The sequence below is a fragment of the Pan paniscus genome, chromosome 13 (assembly GCF_029289425.2).
Source record: "Pan paniscus chromosome 13, NHGRI_mPanPan1-v2.0_pri, whole genome shotgun sequence".
In the NCBI taxonomy this organism is placed as follows: Eukaryota; Metazoa; Chordata; class Mammalia; order Primates; family Hominidae; genus Pan; species Pan paniscus.
Window position 1 is genome coordinate 43,918,736 of NC_073262.2, and position 16,594 is coordinate 43,935,329.

General features: G+C 49.3%; 1 protein-coding gene across 4 annotated transcripts in view; it reads left to right on the forward strand.

The window, feature by feature from the left end:
- PTPN18 (protein tyrosine phosphatase non-receptor type 18) overlaps window positions 1–16,594 on the forward strand; it is a 39,898-nt gene that overhangs the window by 19,693 nt on the left and 3,611 nt on the right. The window contains exons 13-16 of one of the 4 annotated variants that reach the window (XM_034954133.3): window positions 283–503; window positions 893–967; window positions 1,177–1,240; window positions 2,692–3,431. In XM_034954133.3, the coding sequence (XP_034810024.1) occupies window positions 283–503; window positions 893–967; window positions 1,177–1,240; window positions 2,692–2,707 (376 nt within the window). In that variant the 3' untranslated portion in view covers window positions 2,708–3,431. Of the gene's footprint in view, window positions 1–282; window positions 504–892; window positions 968–1,176; window positions 3,432–16,594 lie in introns of those variants that run through there. The other 3 variants (XM_034954134.3, XM_055109366.2, XM_063595359.1) reach the window with 3 other exon arrangements.

Consider the following 16,594-nt stretch of genomic DNA (forward strand, 5'->3'; position numbering starts at 1 on the left):
GCATTCTTTTGTTCAGTAGACGTTGACACAGAAATGACCACCCCTCAAACCAACACTCTGCCCCAATTACCCTCCAGGCTGACCCCGTTCCTCCTTCATCCCCCTAACTTGCAGGGCGCTAGGGACACAGAAGCGAGGCCTCCAACCCAAGGAGCCCTCCCTCCCATCTAGCGCACCGCCTCGGCGGGAAGGAAGCCCGTGGTTTGCGCGCTGAGCAGCCTCCCCACTCCCGCCCTGCCCAGCGCCGCCGTTTCACTTCCTCCCGGCCCTCCCTGCCTGCAGGAGCATCTCTGTGCCCGGGTCCCCGGGCCACGCCATGGCTGACATCTACGCGGTGGTGCAGAAGCGCGGGGCTCCAGCGGGCGCCGGGCGTGGGACGCAGACGGGGACGGGGACGGGGGCGCGCAGCGCGGACGAGGCGCCGCTCTACAGCCAGGTGACGCCGCGCGCCCAGCGACCCGGGGCGCACGCGGAGGACGCGAGGGGGACGCTGCCTGGCTGCGGTGAGTCGAGGCTTGCTCATTCTCAGGGCATCATCCTGCTGTGATCCGCAGGGCGGAACCATCCTGCAGTGGTCCGTCAGGCCCTGGCGGCCGCGGGGACCCCAGCCGCTAGCCTGGCCACGCCCCGACGCTGATGTCCTGGCGTCCCTGGCCACGCCCCGGAAGCGCCCCCTGGCGGTCGCAGTCGCGGTCCAGGGGCAGGGTTCCTGGCAATACTTGTCTTGGCCGCGCTCAAAGGCTGGAGGCCCCGTCCGGGGTGTGCGCCTTCTCCCGCCCGGCGCCCTCGGCTCTCCCCTTCGGGCCTCCGGGGAAGCGTCCCCGCTAGGGGTGGGGTCTTGGGACTCCCTGGGGCTTCCGGAGCTGACCCGTGGGGGGTCTCCTGCCCTCAGTTCCTGCTGACCAAAGTCCTGCCGGATCTGGCGCCTACGAGGACGTGGCGGGTGGAGCTCAGACCGGTGGGCTAGGTAAGTCAGGTAGAGCCTGGGTTGCTGGGACTTTGCTGCTTTGAGTGAACCCAGGAATCTGGGGTTGATGGGGCATGGAGCTTAGTCCTGTGGATGTGGCTGCAGTGAACCAGGAGGACCTGGAGGCGGGGGGATGGCCTTCTTCATGTCTGCCAGCCTCCACACACCTCAGCTTCTCCATGAGACCCACGGCACCCTTCTTCTCCCAGGTTTCAACCTGCGCATTGGGAGGCCGAAGGGTCCCCGGGACCCGCCTGCTGAGTGGACCCGGGTGTAAGTCTACGCTAGTTCCTGCCTGTTGCCTCTTGTGAGCTCGGACTGCTGATGCCCCGGCGCTGCTGAGCGCCGTGCGCAGAATGGAAACAGTGGGCCTGGATCAAAGTTAAAGTTTCTCAGGGTGGGAAATGTGGGGGCTTTGCCCCAATGACTGTAGCATTCAAGGCTTGAGGCTGGAGGAGGTAGCTAGGGTATAGTGGCTGGTGAGGCTGCACAGAGCAGATTCAAGAAAGAAGATCAGGAAGGGGCATGACCCCTGAGTTATGAAGGGGAGAAGGGACAGATGAGCTTCCGGAGACTGCTCTCCTCACCATATAGCACTAGTCCATCCTCAGCACCTCAGCCTCCCTCACTTGGACACTCAGGGGACCACACAGAGAAGTGGATGGACACTTCGCCATCCAGGCAGAACTAAGCCAGGCATAACCACAGCCAAGCAGATTAACCCCAGGCAGACCGATAAAAAGACCTCCAGATAGGCAGACAGACAGATGGACCACCAACCTGGACAGACAGCCAAAGCTTCAGAGATACAGTCCACAGGTGGACAAAGGGATCCCCAGCCAGAGAGAGAGAGACCAGCCAACAGCTTGATAGACCAGTGCAGCCAGAGAGACCACCAAACAGAGCCTCCAAAAGACAGACATCTCTGCTAGCTGGACAGCCAGGTGGACCCCCTAAGTTAGTCAGATTACTAGACAGATATAAACAGATCCCCTGCTGAACAGATACACAGAGTTCTCAGACCCCACCCCCACCCTCAGGTGGGCTGGCTGGCTGACAGACCTTCTGGCCAGACAGACTCCTAACCAACCAGATGGACTGCCAGACAGGCAGACATCAGCCACATGGAATCCTGACATCCCAGCCAGCCGGCCAGACTCTCATCTTGATGTCTTGATGGATGGACCCCAGCTAGTCAGACATGATCCTCCAGATTGACAGACAAGTCCCCCAAATGAGTACACATCTCCAGCTATTCAGACAGATGGACCCCCAGCAAATCAGGCCCTATCTAGGCAGACCCCAGCCAGACCCCCGCCAGACAGACTCCCAACCAGACTGACCCCTTGCTGTTCACACTGCCTGCCGAGTAGCTGGGACTACAGGTCTAATTTTTTTTTTTTTTTTTAAGAAATGAGTTTTTGCCATGTTGCCCAGACCGGTCTTGAACTCCCAACCTCAAGCAATCCTCCTGCCTCAGCCTCCCAAAGTGCTGAGATTACAGGTGTGAGCCACCAGGCTCAGCCCCCTAAGATTTGAAACACTTTAAATGGCCCATGTTAGGGTTCCTGCTAGGATAAAACATTAAGCGGCTGTTAAAAGGAATAAAAGGAGGACACGTCTCTGTGCACTGGTGTGGACAAATCTCCAAGTCACTGCAAAATGGAAAAAGTATAAGATACTCTTTCCCTGAACCTCAAGGGTCCCGCCCCTCTCACTTTCAGGTCTCTGGACCTCTGACTGACACTGTGCCTGCCCAGGTCCCTGTATGCACTGCCACAGTGCCCTGGGCCCCATGTCCACCCCTGTCCTGCCCTTCTCTGGGATAGGGCCGGCCTTCCTCTGCCTCTGCCTGGCTGCATCCGTGGTCGATCTCAAGTGCCTTGGCATGAACTCCACTCTCCTGCAGCCTTCAATCAAGGAATGATGGGGATGTGTACCTACCCCACCCCACCCCTTGGCAGGGTGATGCTGAGGTGTGGATTTTTAACAGTTCCTAGACTTTCCCAGGAGGCTTGGGTTTGGGTGCCCACAGTGGGAGCTGGTGTGATATCATACCTTCGCCGGCCGCCTTTCCTTCCTATTCTCTGTGCCCCTACTCCCACTCTAGAGCTGCCCCGTTTCTCTGTTTTCGTGAAAGAGCTGACCCTGTGCTGCCTCCCACTCTCCCAATGCCCCTGCCACTCCTGTGAGCCTCCTGCTGGTGAGGTCGGTGCTGACCTCTGTGTTGCTGGATAATAAGTCATCTATCTCTGGAGGAGAGGAAAGGCAGGTCCTCCACAGCCCTGATAAAATCTCCAAGTCTCCCAGTTTCGGGTCCCTCTCCTGGGATGCAGACCCACTGCCTGCCCAGCTGGCACGATCCACATGCCCTCTTCTTGGGAATAGGGGCATGGGAAAGTGACTAAAGATACTGTTCTGGCTGCCGTGTTCACTTTGAGTAATAAACTGTCCATTTCTCCGATTCAGAGGTCTGTTTTTCCTTTTTTTCTTCCCCAAAGATGGAGTCTTGCTCTGTCGCCCAGGCTGGAGTACAATGTCGCAATCTTGGCTCACTACAACCTCTGTCTCCGCCTCCCAGGTTCAAGCAATTCTTCTGCCTCAGCCTCTCAAATAGCTGGGATTAAACGCGTGTACCACTATGCCCAGCTAATATTTGTATTTTTAGTAGAGATGGGGTTTCACCACGTTGGCAAGGCTGGTCTCGAACTCCTGACCTCGTGATCTACCTGCCCCTGCCTCACGAAGTGCTAGGATTACTGGCGTGAGTCACTGCTCCTGGCCTTGGTCTGGTGTTTTATACACATGTTCATGTGATGTGGAGCTGTGCAGGCCACCTTGCCAGCATGCGAGGAGGGTCCAGTCTCTGCGCCTTCTTGGTTTCTGACTTCACACCCAGTAGCCTCACTCCTGGCCCAGCATGGCAAGCACAGTTTCCACTCAGGCATTTGCCCTGGTTATTCTCTCTGCCTTGGATACTTTTCTCCTAGATTCTGCCTCTAATATATTTGAACATTTACCTCTTAATATTGTTTCCTGTCTCTCCTGATCAGAATGTAAGCTGCGTGAGGGCAGGAGTTTTTGTTTGATTTACAGCTACTGTCCCAGCTCCTAGAACAGTGCTGACACTTAGGAAGTGTGCAGGCTGATTTATCTCACACCATTTACTCCAGGTTTCCTCACTTCTAGTAAAGTATGATACCTTGTCTCAAATATTCTTTTCCTCTTTCCAGACCCATGTCTTTGCTCATGTAGATCACTACTTCAGGCTGACATAAAAACCGTTCTCTTGTTAAGAAAGCTCAGCAATGGGAGAGGCAATCCTCCACCCGTCTCTTGCTCTCCTACAGGTCTTTCCTGGAGGTAGTGGGTTGAATGGTGGCCCCCAAAAAGATAGGTCCAAGTCCTAACTTCTAGAACCTGTGAATGCGACCTTATTTGGAAAAAGGGTCTTTGCAAATGTAATTAAAACACCTGGAGATGAAATCATCCTGTATTTAGGATGGGCCCTAAACCCAATGACGTCTTTATAAGAGAAAGGAGAGGGAGACGCAGAGACAAAGAGAAGAAGGTCATTGAGATGGAGGCAGAGATGGGGATGAAGCGTCTGCAAACCAAGGAATGCCAAAGATTGCCAGCAAACCACCAGGGGCCAGGAGAGAGGCCTGGCCAATTCTCCCTCACAGACAGTGGAGGGAACCACCCTGCTGACCCGTCAGTTTCAGGCTTTGGGACCTCAGAACTGTAAGAGAATAAACATCTGTTTTGAGCCACACGGTTTATAGTCATTTGTTATGGCAGCCACAGGAAACTCACACCCCGGGGGTCCAGGAATGCAAGGCCTGGCCGCTCCTGAACTGGGCATCTCAGAGCTGTGTTTGCAATAGGACACTGCAGCAGGTGATGTTTCCTTCTGGATATGCCCTGAGCTCAGGGCTCCTCTTCTGCAGTGCAGCCCACTGGGTGCACAGCATCTGTCTGGGCTCTCACAAACCCCCATGGGACGTGGGGGTCAATGGGACCGTTGCAGGCACCATACTCGTGTTGCTTTGTTTCTGACCCAGTAGGAACAGTGAAGGCTCAGCTGTCAGTTTCCAAGTAGGATCGGATCTGATGATGCCTCCTTTTCACAGGAGTTAGTTACTTCTCCTTTTCTGCTTTCAACATCCCCTGCCTTGACTTCTCTCCTTTGTATGGCATTTGTTTGTCTTAGACCGTGACGTCCTGAGAGAAAACTAGGCCTCATTTGTGGTTAGGTTGGTTTCCAATCTCAGGGGCAGAGAGCTGCTTTACATAATTGATGAAAACTTTGTTTCTGTTTTCTAACTCTCGATTCAGTGCTTTTTTCACATACTCCCAAGCTCACATGTCCTTGCTACCTTCAGAAACAAAACATGGTATTAAAAGTTGCTGCTGGATATTGGGCAGCTGATATCTGACCTCATGAAGCAGAAGGGGAGGGTGAGGAATTGCCACTTGCAATAGGGATCCCCTGAGCTTCCCTGATATTAACATGGTGGGGGGAGCTTGATAAAAAACAAAGGGCAGGCTCAAGAGCTCAGGGCTGCTGCTGAGAGTCTAATGGCTTCTCAGCCCCTGGTAACCTTACCCTCCAGGCCCTACTCCCACCTCCTCTCCTGCCTCCCACCCGGTCAGTGCTCCACCAAACTTCACTGCCTTCCTGGAGTGCTCCTCCCTACCCTCTCCTTCGGCCCAGTCTCCTTCATCCCGGGAGACCCAGCTCACATCTCACCTGCCCTGGGGATGTGGGGCCTTCTCCCTCTCCAGAATTTCTCTTCCCTCACACTGCTCCTCAGAGCACTTGGTGTCCACTTCATCACACCCCTGCCCTGGGCCGGCAGGATCTGGGGTCTACAGGCAGGTTCTGTGGGTCAGGGATGGATCTTGCTCCTCTTTGCCACCTAGGTGTTTGGAGCTTCCCCTGCACAGAGCAGTGCTCCGCAAATGCTTGTGGATTTCAGCTCAGTCCGTGTAATTGCTCAGTTGTGTACCAGAGAAATGGTCTTGTTGGAAAGAGCCTGCAGAATGCCAACTGCAGCCTCAGCAAAGGTGATAGAAAATATCACTAAGCAACGATGGCTTATCACTCTTTGTTCAATTATAGCTAAGTTCAGCCCAAGCATAAGGTCAATATCTGAATAAACTATGCAGTAAGTGGGAATTGTTTCATTTATTTTATGGCATAGTTATTTTAGAATATACAAAATGGTCGAGGAGACGTGAATCCTTAAGAGTGTATGAAAAAGACAAGTGTTTATAAAGCCATACCAGCATCCAATCAATGTCAGAAGCTTTAAGAGCTGAGAAATATCCAAACATAAAGTGTACTTGAGAAGTGATTTCCATTGGATTCCATTGCTCTCAAGCAGACCCTGGCTCTGCAGCCTTACTTTTGAGGATGACTTCTCCAAGAGATCTGTCTGCCTGTCTGGGGACAGATGATTGATGAGGTCAGCAAGCTGAACAATGTCACCTCTCCAGCCCCAAGCCTTTTTCAGGTACCAGAAATGGGAATTTTTATATTATCTCATTTAACATGTCTTGGCGAGCAGGACCCCAGGTTTTTAAGTCTTTGGGTTCTCCCATAGGTTTAGCACTGAGTTGTTGATCAATAAACATTTTTTGAATTTAATAAGAAAAGAAAAGCTTGGTGGGAAAGAGCTCTAAAGTTGAACTTTCTCCACCCTGACCTTCAAACCGGTCAAAGAGCCACACCAGGGTTTGGGATCAGTAGCTCTGCCACTGCCAGCCAATGTTTCAAATTTGCATTGTCATATGTACAGCAGATGCCTCTAAGCAGTCAGCATCCAGAATATCAACAATTACTTGGAATATTTTGGTGAGATAGCCGACTTCCCCAGAAATGTGCCTACTGTATACACACCATCCCCAGTGTTGACATTTGGAAAATAGGAGAATCTCATGATCTCCTTGAACCTGGGACAAATGTGTTTGGTCCCTTCCTCACTGAGGCTGAACAAAGTCCATTCCAACCCTGCAATACAGAAATGTGGCCCAAGTTGCTGAGTGAGTGGGGAGGAAGTAGTCGCTGCATAGGCCGCTGGCAACTACTCATTCAGAGGCCTTTGTTCGTTTGATTTTGCGTAGACAAACCTGACCCCATAGGCACACTCAATTCATCAGCTCATGTGTCCCATGTGCCAGCAACAGAATAGTGTGCCTAAGATGTGTTCTCTAAGTGACTGAACTTTCCTGCTTTTCAGGCAGGCTAGTGATGGGTCAAGAGAGCCTAAGAGGTATTTGAATTGAGGAGGATTTTGATTACACTAGAATAATCAGACTTCAAGAAATTTACCATTAACACCAACTATGTGCAGCTCTCACCATTAGTGTCTGTCTTCCTACACAAGTTTATTGTTAAATTATATTTGTCTTTTTTTTTTTTTCCTGGAAAGGCAAGTTAGATGTCTAGGGGATTTTATGTCTGATAAATGCTTCTAGTTGGAGATGTATTACAAAGAAATTTAGACTCCCCAGGACTGAGTGGAGTAATGAGTGTATTTCTAGAATGGCTTCACCATTTGCTGGAAGACAGAATATGCTTCATGGCCATCTCCTACCAATTTTTGGCTCCTTCTTTCTCCTCCCCAATGCCCCACCCCTACTCTTTCCAACATCAGCTATTTTTATGTTTTCCCCAAGTCTGAAGCTTCTTGATATATGTAGTTTTGAAGAGAGACGCACAACACTGTTTTCTTCTAGACAGCTGAGTTCTGTGGTTCTAAGATGAATAGCTAGTTCTAGCTTTAATGTGGAATTGAGGACATGGTGTTTTGGGTAGGTGAGAGACAGAAAATCATATGTTAGAACTAGAAAGCACCATGTTTCCTAGATGAGGGAAAGGGGAGAGGATGCAGGTAGTGGTGGTGAGGAAATCAGTCAGGAGACAGTTACCAGTGGATGTGAAGAAGGATAAGGGCAACAGAAATGGAGGTGCGACTACAAAGTGGTAAAAGAACATTGACTACCTGCTCAGGGCCAATGACCTGCAGGCAAGCAGGTCAAAGCAGGGAGTTCTTGGCAGGTGAAATTTATAACAAGATAGAGTGCTTCTTGCAGTGTCTGTTCTTTTTTTTAGGGACAGCGTCTCATTCTGTCACCCAGGCTGGAGTGCAGTGGCTGGATCATGGCTCACTGCAGCCTCGGCCACCTGAGCTCAAGCAATCCTTGCATCTCAGCCTCCCAGGTTGATGGGACTGCAGGCACATGCCACCATGTCCAGCCTAGTGTCTGTTCTTCAGGTTAGCAAGAGCAGGGTGGATCTAGGGCTCTGAGCAGGACTGGCTGATCAAATGTCTTATTCACACTGGGAAGCTGTTCCCCCGCATGAGAGCAAGAGATAAGCCCACATCCTGTGTGGCCTCTGGATGCCCTTTGAAGCTGTATCTGGGTTCCAGCTTAGGGAGCTAGAGTCACTGGGAGGGCAGAGCAGTCACAGGAGAGTCAGAGTTGCCAGTCTTGCTTTGGTTCCACAGGTTTAAGGGACAGAATTTGCTTCAGTGGCTTTGTCTCCACCTGGTCTCATTCCCACATTCACACCCACAGGGGTGACACTCGGAATGTGTGGAAGGAGGAGCCAGGGTGTTGGGACAGGGCAGGTTGGGGGCAAGGCCAGTTTTCAACCCCATGGACCTGCGAGGGGGTGGCATGCATTCAGCCCCTGCCTGTGTCTCTGGTCTGGAAGGAATTGTTGGCATTAAAGGACGTGTCAAGGGCTAGGCACACTCAGGGAGCAGGGTGCAAGTGGGAGGCGAGGAAGGAGGGGATGCTGTGCAGGGTACTGGGGGCATGTGCAGCCGCTCACCTGACCTGCTGGACAGGCCATGGCTCAGGCACTGGCCTGCGACCAGCACAGGTGGATCAGATTGGTCTCCCAGTCAGGAGTTGGGAAGTTGAGGGCCAGGAGTTACTGGATTACCCAGAATACTCAGACTTAAAAAGCAAGCGGAGAAACTTGCTGTGTGTGCTTAGATGTGGACATGGAAAGGCCTTGCTGGAAAAAAAAAGAGCAGAATGTAAAGTATACATTGCAGGAGATGAGTAGACCCAGACGTGGGGTTGTACTGTGCCTGAGATGCCATGGGACACCCTGTTCTGGAGGACCCTGAATAGCCACACCCAGATTCCTGACTCAGGGAAGCTGTGAGATAAGAAGTATTGTTGTTCAAGCTTCTAAGATTGGGAATAATTTGTTTTACACAGTAGATATGAAATGTAAAACATGTCACCTGAAAGGACATGGACTGTTTGGGGACTCCCCTAAAATCCATCCTTTAGATCAGGAGCCTGCCCAGGATTTGCTCTCACCCTCTGGGGCCTGGTGACTCTCATCCAAGATGCTCCTTCTCACCTGGCTTTAATTCTGGGGCCAGCCTGACCCCTGCCAAGGCCGAATTAGGTCTTTCTGCTACCAGAAAGTTCCTGAGCACGACTGAGCTGTCCTCTCACTGCAGAAGTCATCCCCAGCTGGCAGTCAACAGAGTGGATTTACAACTGTGCCCACGCCCTCTTGGCAGTCACCAAAACATGAACTTGGTTGTCATTGTTTGGTCCTCAGAAGCGTCATCAATTTGGAGTATATGGGGAAAACGTCCAATTTCTGGACCTCAGCAGCTGGTAGTTATGCCTCATGAAGCCAGGTCCAGGAACTTAGCCAGTCTCCCTCTAGGACATTCTATGTCATCTCCCTATACCATCATCACAGAGAAAAGACGGACAAGGGGCAGGTCTGTCCCCTAGGGAGTCAGTCCTCAGGAAGTATTTGTTGAATGAATAAAGATTTTCCCTTACATGACTGATAGTACACTATATTTATAGTCGTATGTCTCACTTCTCTATTTAGCACTGTCCTTGAGTGTCTCTGGGTCAGTGAGCCATCTTTGTAGGGCTGCATCACACACCAGCTTATGGTGGCCACTCGTGGTCATGCCATCCTCAGCCTTGTCTGCACTCTGCCCTGCCCAGCATGGCCTGTGGCACGTATTTGCTTTGTAAAACTTTTTTAGTGCACCTATATATGGAGGGCATTTTCTCTATTAATAATAATGGTGAGATGTACATACATTTTTTCTTTCATTCTTTTTTGTTGTTGTTGTTGAGTCTGTCGCCAGGCTGGAGTGCAGTGGCGTAATCTTGGCTCACTGCAACCTTCGCCTCCCAGGTTCAAGCGATTCTCCTGCCTCAGCCTCCCGAGTAGCTGGGATTACAGGCGTGAGTCACTGTGCCCGGCCTTACATTTTTCATTTGCGTGTGTATCTATTTGCTAATGATTGATGCCCAAAAGTGGACTCCTTGGGTTAAAAGGCAGTGGGAAAGAGAACAGCAGCCCCTGACATGCAGGAGCTGGGCCCTGGTATTCTGCTGAATGTAAACTATGTCATGGAACATAACATGTCAGGCAAGTCCACCCCGACCATGAGGGATCGAGACAGGACCAAGCCCCTCTGGACTCACATCTGAGCACAAATGCACCATCCCCGCCACAGAAGCCACGATGCCCTGTGCTGGCTGCTTGAGCATGGCGGCTGCCTTGCTGGGCAGCTCTTGCCTGGCTTCCTTCCTCCTGCTTGTAAAGAAAGACCCCCAACCCTAGAGCTAGCCCCACTTCCTGACAGCATCCATCCAAGCAGAGCCCGGGTTCCTCAAACCCCCTTGCAGGTCACCCAAGCCCTAATCCTATCATCGTTTCTTTCTAACAACCTTACTGAGTGGGACACACAAGGCTCCCCAGGGTATGCGTTCTTCCTTGCTGCAATGAGGAACAAGCCCAGTTTATTAGCCTACAGTGTGTTCTGGTGGTCTCTGACTGAGGGGTAGGGGAGAACATGGTTAAGACACATTAAACCAAACTCTTTTTCCAAAAGGTTGTACCAATTTACATTCCCACCTGCAGGTGAATCTGCATTGTCTTCCTTCCAGAATTGTTGAGAAGATCAAATTAAATGAAATGATGTGGTGTTGACCAAACAAAGGCCTTTCTCCATGGGGAAGTTGCTCTTCCTCAACAGAGAGCACCTTCCCAGGGATCTTACCCCTGGAGGGGAGTTAGCCCTAAAACCAAGGTTGGTGTTCAAATGAGATGGCAAATTTCACATCTCAAATGCCATCACGCCAAATTCACTCATTCATTCTATGAATATTCAGTGTCTATGATATGCCTTGCCGATAGATCAGTGAATAGATCAATGAAAGCTCTGCCCTTTTTAACTCAAAGTTTTCACTTATAGCAAGAAGAGATGGACAATAAATCTAAAATATGCATAAATAATGTTGACATATTATTTGGTGCTGACCAATGCCATAAAGAAAACTAGAAAGTGAGGGAGAGGAAGGCCTCTGGCATGGGCAGACAGATTGCTCTTGGCCAGTGACCAGGGCTGCATGTCAGAGGGAGGCCATGTGGAAATGGGGGCTGTTTGGGGAGTGAGGGAGGAAAGCCCATTGACTCACCTCCACCTTCAGACTATATTGTGTTCTTTGTCAGCTTAGAAAATACTGCATATTTAATCAAGTTACCAAAATAATTTGAAAATGAAATTTGACAAATGGATTCTACTATTCATCTGTGAGAGAAAATGTCCAGGAACAGCTTTAAATTTTAAGAGCTGTAGCAATTAAGGCTGGGCGCAGTGCCTCACGCCTGTAATCCCAGCACTTTGGGAGGCCAAGGCAGGTGGATCACGAGGTCAGGAGTTCAAGACCAGCCTGGCCAAAATGGTGAAATCCCTTCTCTACTAAAACTAAAGAAAATTAGCCAGGCATGGTGGCGGGTGCCTGTAGTCCCAGCTACTTGGGAGGCTGAGGCAGGAGAATCGCTTGAATCTGGAAGGTGGAGTTTGCAGTGAGCCGAGATTGTGCCACTGCACTCCAGCCTGGGCGACAGAGTGAGACTCCATCTCAAAAACAAAAAAAAAAAAAAGAAAGAAAAAAGAGCTATAGCAATTAAAATGGCAGAGATGGAGCAATGGAACAAAATTTAGGTCTGAAAAAAGGCCCATGTATATTGGGAATTATGGGATGTTTTGAATGGGTGGGAATCTATTCGATTGGTGTTTAGAGAACTGATTACAAAGGTGGAAAAAAATAATTTGGCAGCTCTGTTTTTCACCATTAACAAACATACATTTCACAAGGATTTTTTTTTTTTTCTTTTTGAGATGGAGTCTCGCTCTATAGCCCAGGCTGAAGTACAGTATGGCACGATCTTGGCTCACTGCAACCTCCGCCTCCCAGGTTCAAGCAATTCTTCTGCCTCAGCCTCCCAAGTAGCTGGGACTACAGGTGCACGCCACCACACCCGGCTAATTTTTGTATTTTTGGTAAGGACATGGTTTCACCATATTAGCCAGGCTGGTCTTGAACTCCTGACATCATGATCCGCCCGCCTCGGCCTCCCAAAGTGCTGGGATTATAGGCGTGAGCCACTGCACCTGGACAGATTTCACAAGGAATTTTTAAAAGCTAAACATTTAGGGCCGGGTGCGGTGGCTCATGCCTGTAATCCCAACACTTTGGGAGGCCAAGGCGGGCAGATCACAAGGTCAGGAGATCGAGACCATCCTGGCCAACATGGTGAAACCCCATCTCTACTAAAAATACAAAAAATTAGCTGGGCGTGGTGGCGTGTGCCTGTAATCCCAGGTAATTGGGAGGCTGAGGCAGGAAAATGGCGTGAACCCAGGAGGCAGAGCTTGCAGTGAGCCGAGATCGTGCCTCTGCGCTCCAGCCTGAGCAACAGAGTGAGACTCCATCTCAAAAAAAAAAAAAGCTAAATATTAAAAAAATTATAGAGGTATATCTGAAAATATGGAATATTACATACCCTTGGGGTAGAAAATGCCTATCCACATATCTAGCATCTGTCTCTCTTATGACTATATTTGGAAGTAATACATGTGATCAAAATAAATGAAAAGAATGGAAGAATTTTTTTTTTTTTGAGACAGCGTCTCACTCTTGTTGCCCAGGCTGGAGTGCAGTGGTATGATCTTGGCTCACTGCAACCTCCACCTCCCAAGTTCAAACAATTCTCCTGCCTCAGCCTCCCAAGTCACTGGGACTACAGGCGCCTGCCACCACAACCAGCTATTTTTTTTTTTTTTTTTTTTTTTTTTGGTATTTGTAGCAGAGATAGGGTTTCACCATGTTGGCCAGGATGGTCTCGATATCTTGACCTCATGATCCACCCCCCTCAGCCTCCCAAAGTGCTGAGACTATAGGCGTGAGCCACCGCGTTCAGCCAGGGAGAATTTTTTAAAGGTTAAAATATATGTATGTGTATATATGTATATATGTATATGTCAACTGAAATTGGCTTACAATTCTAACTCTCTTTAATAATTATAGAACACTTAACTAGGGTCCCTAGATGAATTATCAGGCATTGTCAATACTATTTGCCTTGAAAAGGGTCCAATATATTGCTCCCTTTGGGAAATGCTAGTGCACACCACAGATGGTGCAGGAAACCACTGGCAGAGTGGCCACTCTCTCTCCCACCCCCTGTCATTGACATGACAAACAGCATCCCCTCGTTTTATACTAGGCCAGATCATGAAGAAACTAAGCTATGCTTCATTTTGTGCAAATCCATTGCATCCAGATTTGTAAGCCATCATGTATGAGGTAATGAATGTTTTTACCAAACTGTACAATAACATTTTTGGTTCCACATGTAAGAGCCAGGAACAGCCAGAGAGTGTTGGTTAGCTGATCCAGCTAACCAACTGTAAGGCACAGTCCCCTGCTCTGGTTCTGACAAGTACTGATGGCCACATCTGGGACCTGAGGCAGCAAAGACCCTTCTCGGTGGCCACTCAGCCAGACTTCACGCAGGCCCGGGGTGCTGCTCATGGCCATTCAGATATACAGCTGCAAGGCCTGGAGGCCACACTTCAAAAACGGCAACAGGCAATTCTCATTCTTCTCCTCTGCCTCTTCCCACTATTTCTCTGTTTTCAATTCCTCTTTCTTGTTTTGCATACAAAGTTCCCTGAGATGTGCTTAACTCAGCTGGCTTAGCCACAGCCCAGCACAGGGCACTCAGCTATGCCCTGTTCTCAAAGCAGACCCATCACAGGCTGCTGGGCTTCCTAGAGCCAGCATCCTTATGCAGGTGTCACTTATCTAATACAGGTGCCACTAGCCATGTGTGGCTATTTCAATTCATTTATTAAAAGCAAATAAAAATTTTAAAAATCCAGTCCCTCCATTGCACCAGTCACATTTCTTTTTTTTTTTTTTTTTTTTTTTTGAGACGGAGTCTCGCACTCTCGCCAACGCTGGAGTACAGTGGTGCCGTCTCAGCTCACTGCAAGCTCCGCCTCCCAGGTTCGCACCATTCTCCTACCTCAGCCTCACGAGTAGCTGGGACTACCGGCGCCCGCCACTACACCTGGTAATTTTTTGTATTTTTGGTAGAGACAGAGTTTCACCATGTTAGCCAAGATGGTCTCGATCTTCTGACCTTGTGATCTGCCTGCCTTGGCCTCCCAAAGTGCTGGGATTACAGGCATGAGCCACCATGCCCGGCCTCCACCAGTCACATTTCAGTTGCTCAGTAAGCACACATGGCTTGTGGCAGCCATGCTGGATCCAGGTCCAGAACATTCCACGGTGGCAGGAAGTGCTACTGGACAGTACTGCTGTCCCCAGCACTGAGGACAGTGGTTGCCAAGTTATCCTCCCCTACAGCTTTGTCCATTGACATGTCTGCAGAGCACAATGACAGTGACTGTTCCCCAGACCTTACCATCGGGGCTATTACCAAACTTTTCAGTCCTTGCTTATAAGACTTTTTTTTTTTGCTTGAATTTGCAAGTTTTTAATTATCAGTAAGGTTGAGTATGTCTCATATGCTTGTGACCAAGTGTATTCTTTTTTTCTGAAGTAACATTCATATCCTTCATCATTTTTCCACTTTTTTTAATCTCATTCTTTGAAAAGTTTCTTTGATAAGGTCCTTTGCATATTGAGGACAAAGGTCACCATTGTTTCTATGAGCGAAGAGGCCTCAAGCTTAGTGGGGTGGGCACTTAAGAAGTGTGAACATTTATGCGCTTTGACCCACTTGCAATAATTTATTCTCCAAAAACAACTGAAAATTCAATAGAAGGCAAGAGCTGTGTGTCCAGTGGTATTCATTTAAAAAGAAAAAAAAAAAAAGCAAAGGAAACAGGCTGGGTGGGGTGGCTTATGCGTTTGGCAGGCTGAGGCAGGAGGATGGCTTGAGCCCAGCAGTTTGAGACTAGGCTGGGAAGCACGGTGAGACCTCGTCTCTACAAAAAATTTAAAAACTTTTAAAAAACAGGAAACAACCAACCCCTACAGTTGAGAATTATTTTGGGATGATATGCACCATGGAAAATGCTTCCGATACAATATTGAGTGAAATAAGCCAAATGCAAACTCGCTACATGAGAATAACAGCCACAGAGAAATATGCAAATTTCCTCATGCAAATAGCCTCTTCCCGGAAAAGAATATGGAAAAATAGAAACAGCGATGTGTAACAGGTGGAGTTGCAGAAGACCCTTTTACCAATAAACTTAATCAGGAGATAATGTGCCCAGAGGTGGAGAGGGATGGAAGCAAGTGGGCAGAGGTGCACGTGTCCTCTGAGAGAAGGTATTCACTGGACATTACCCCATGTACTGGAAAGGAGCCCTCCTTCCTATCCGGGTGCCCCAGCATCAGTCACAGGGCACAACTATGTCATGTTTGTCGTGGCTGTCTCTGATTTTTTTCTGTTTTTCTTAACATTTTTCTTTGGATGTCATCTGATCCTTCTTTTTACTTTTCACATCACAAATAGCAGTACAATTAATAAAATAAAAATCTTTTCATCAGAGTACTCTGTAATTATTACATCACCCCCAGAAGTGCACACGCCAGGGTCTGGGGAATGCAAGAGACTAAAGGAACTACACGTTGGCTTGACACTTTTGTTCTGCTGAATGAGCTCAGTTTAGACGGTGCTCAAGCCAACAGAGGAGCTTCCTGGACACAGCCTGTTTGCGGCTTTGCCCTGAGCCCCCTGCCAGGTCAGCAAGACTGCAAATGCCTGGAGCCACACTGAGCAGATGCTGGGCCTCCGGCTCGGCAGGGCTGTCAGCAATGGACACTGGGTGGAGAGCCTGGTGTTAGAGGCCACTGACTACTGATGATGATTTAGCAAAGTACAAGAAATGGTTTCTTTCCAGAGTCTCTTACCCAAAATTCAGCAGTGGGTGAGATAAATATTCTTAGGAATGAACCTCCTGGACAAAAGCACCAGCTCTGGGAGAACTCTGACAAGCAAATGGCAAAGGTGCTGGGTGGCAACCATGGCCCCCAAGCCTGGTTGCAGCTCCCCAGCTTCCAGAGTACACCTACTCTCTAGCTGGAAAAACTTAAGAAATCGTTACTACTGGAAGTGGGGGTATGAGTCTCCACTTTACATTTCCACGTTCCCACGTTATCTGCCTGGCTGCTCTCCAGAGAGTGGGTGGACATGGAGAAACAGGAGCACAGCATTCAAAAGGGATCAGCTCAAATCCAAGGTTATCCATGGACATGACTTACCTTTTCTTTGGGTTAGCACACACT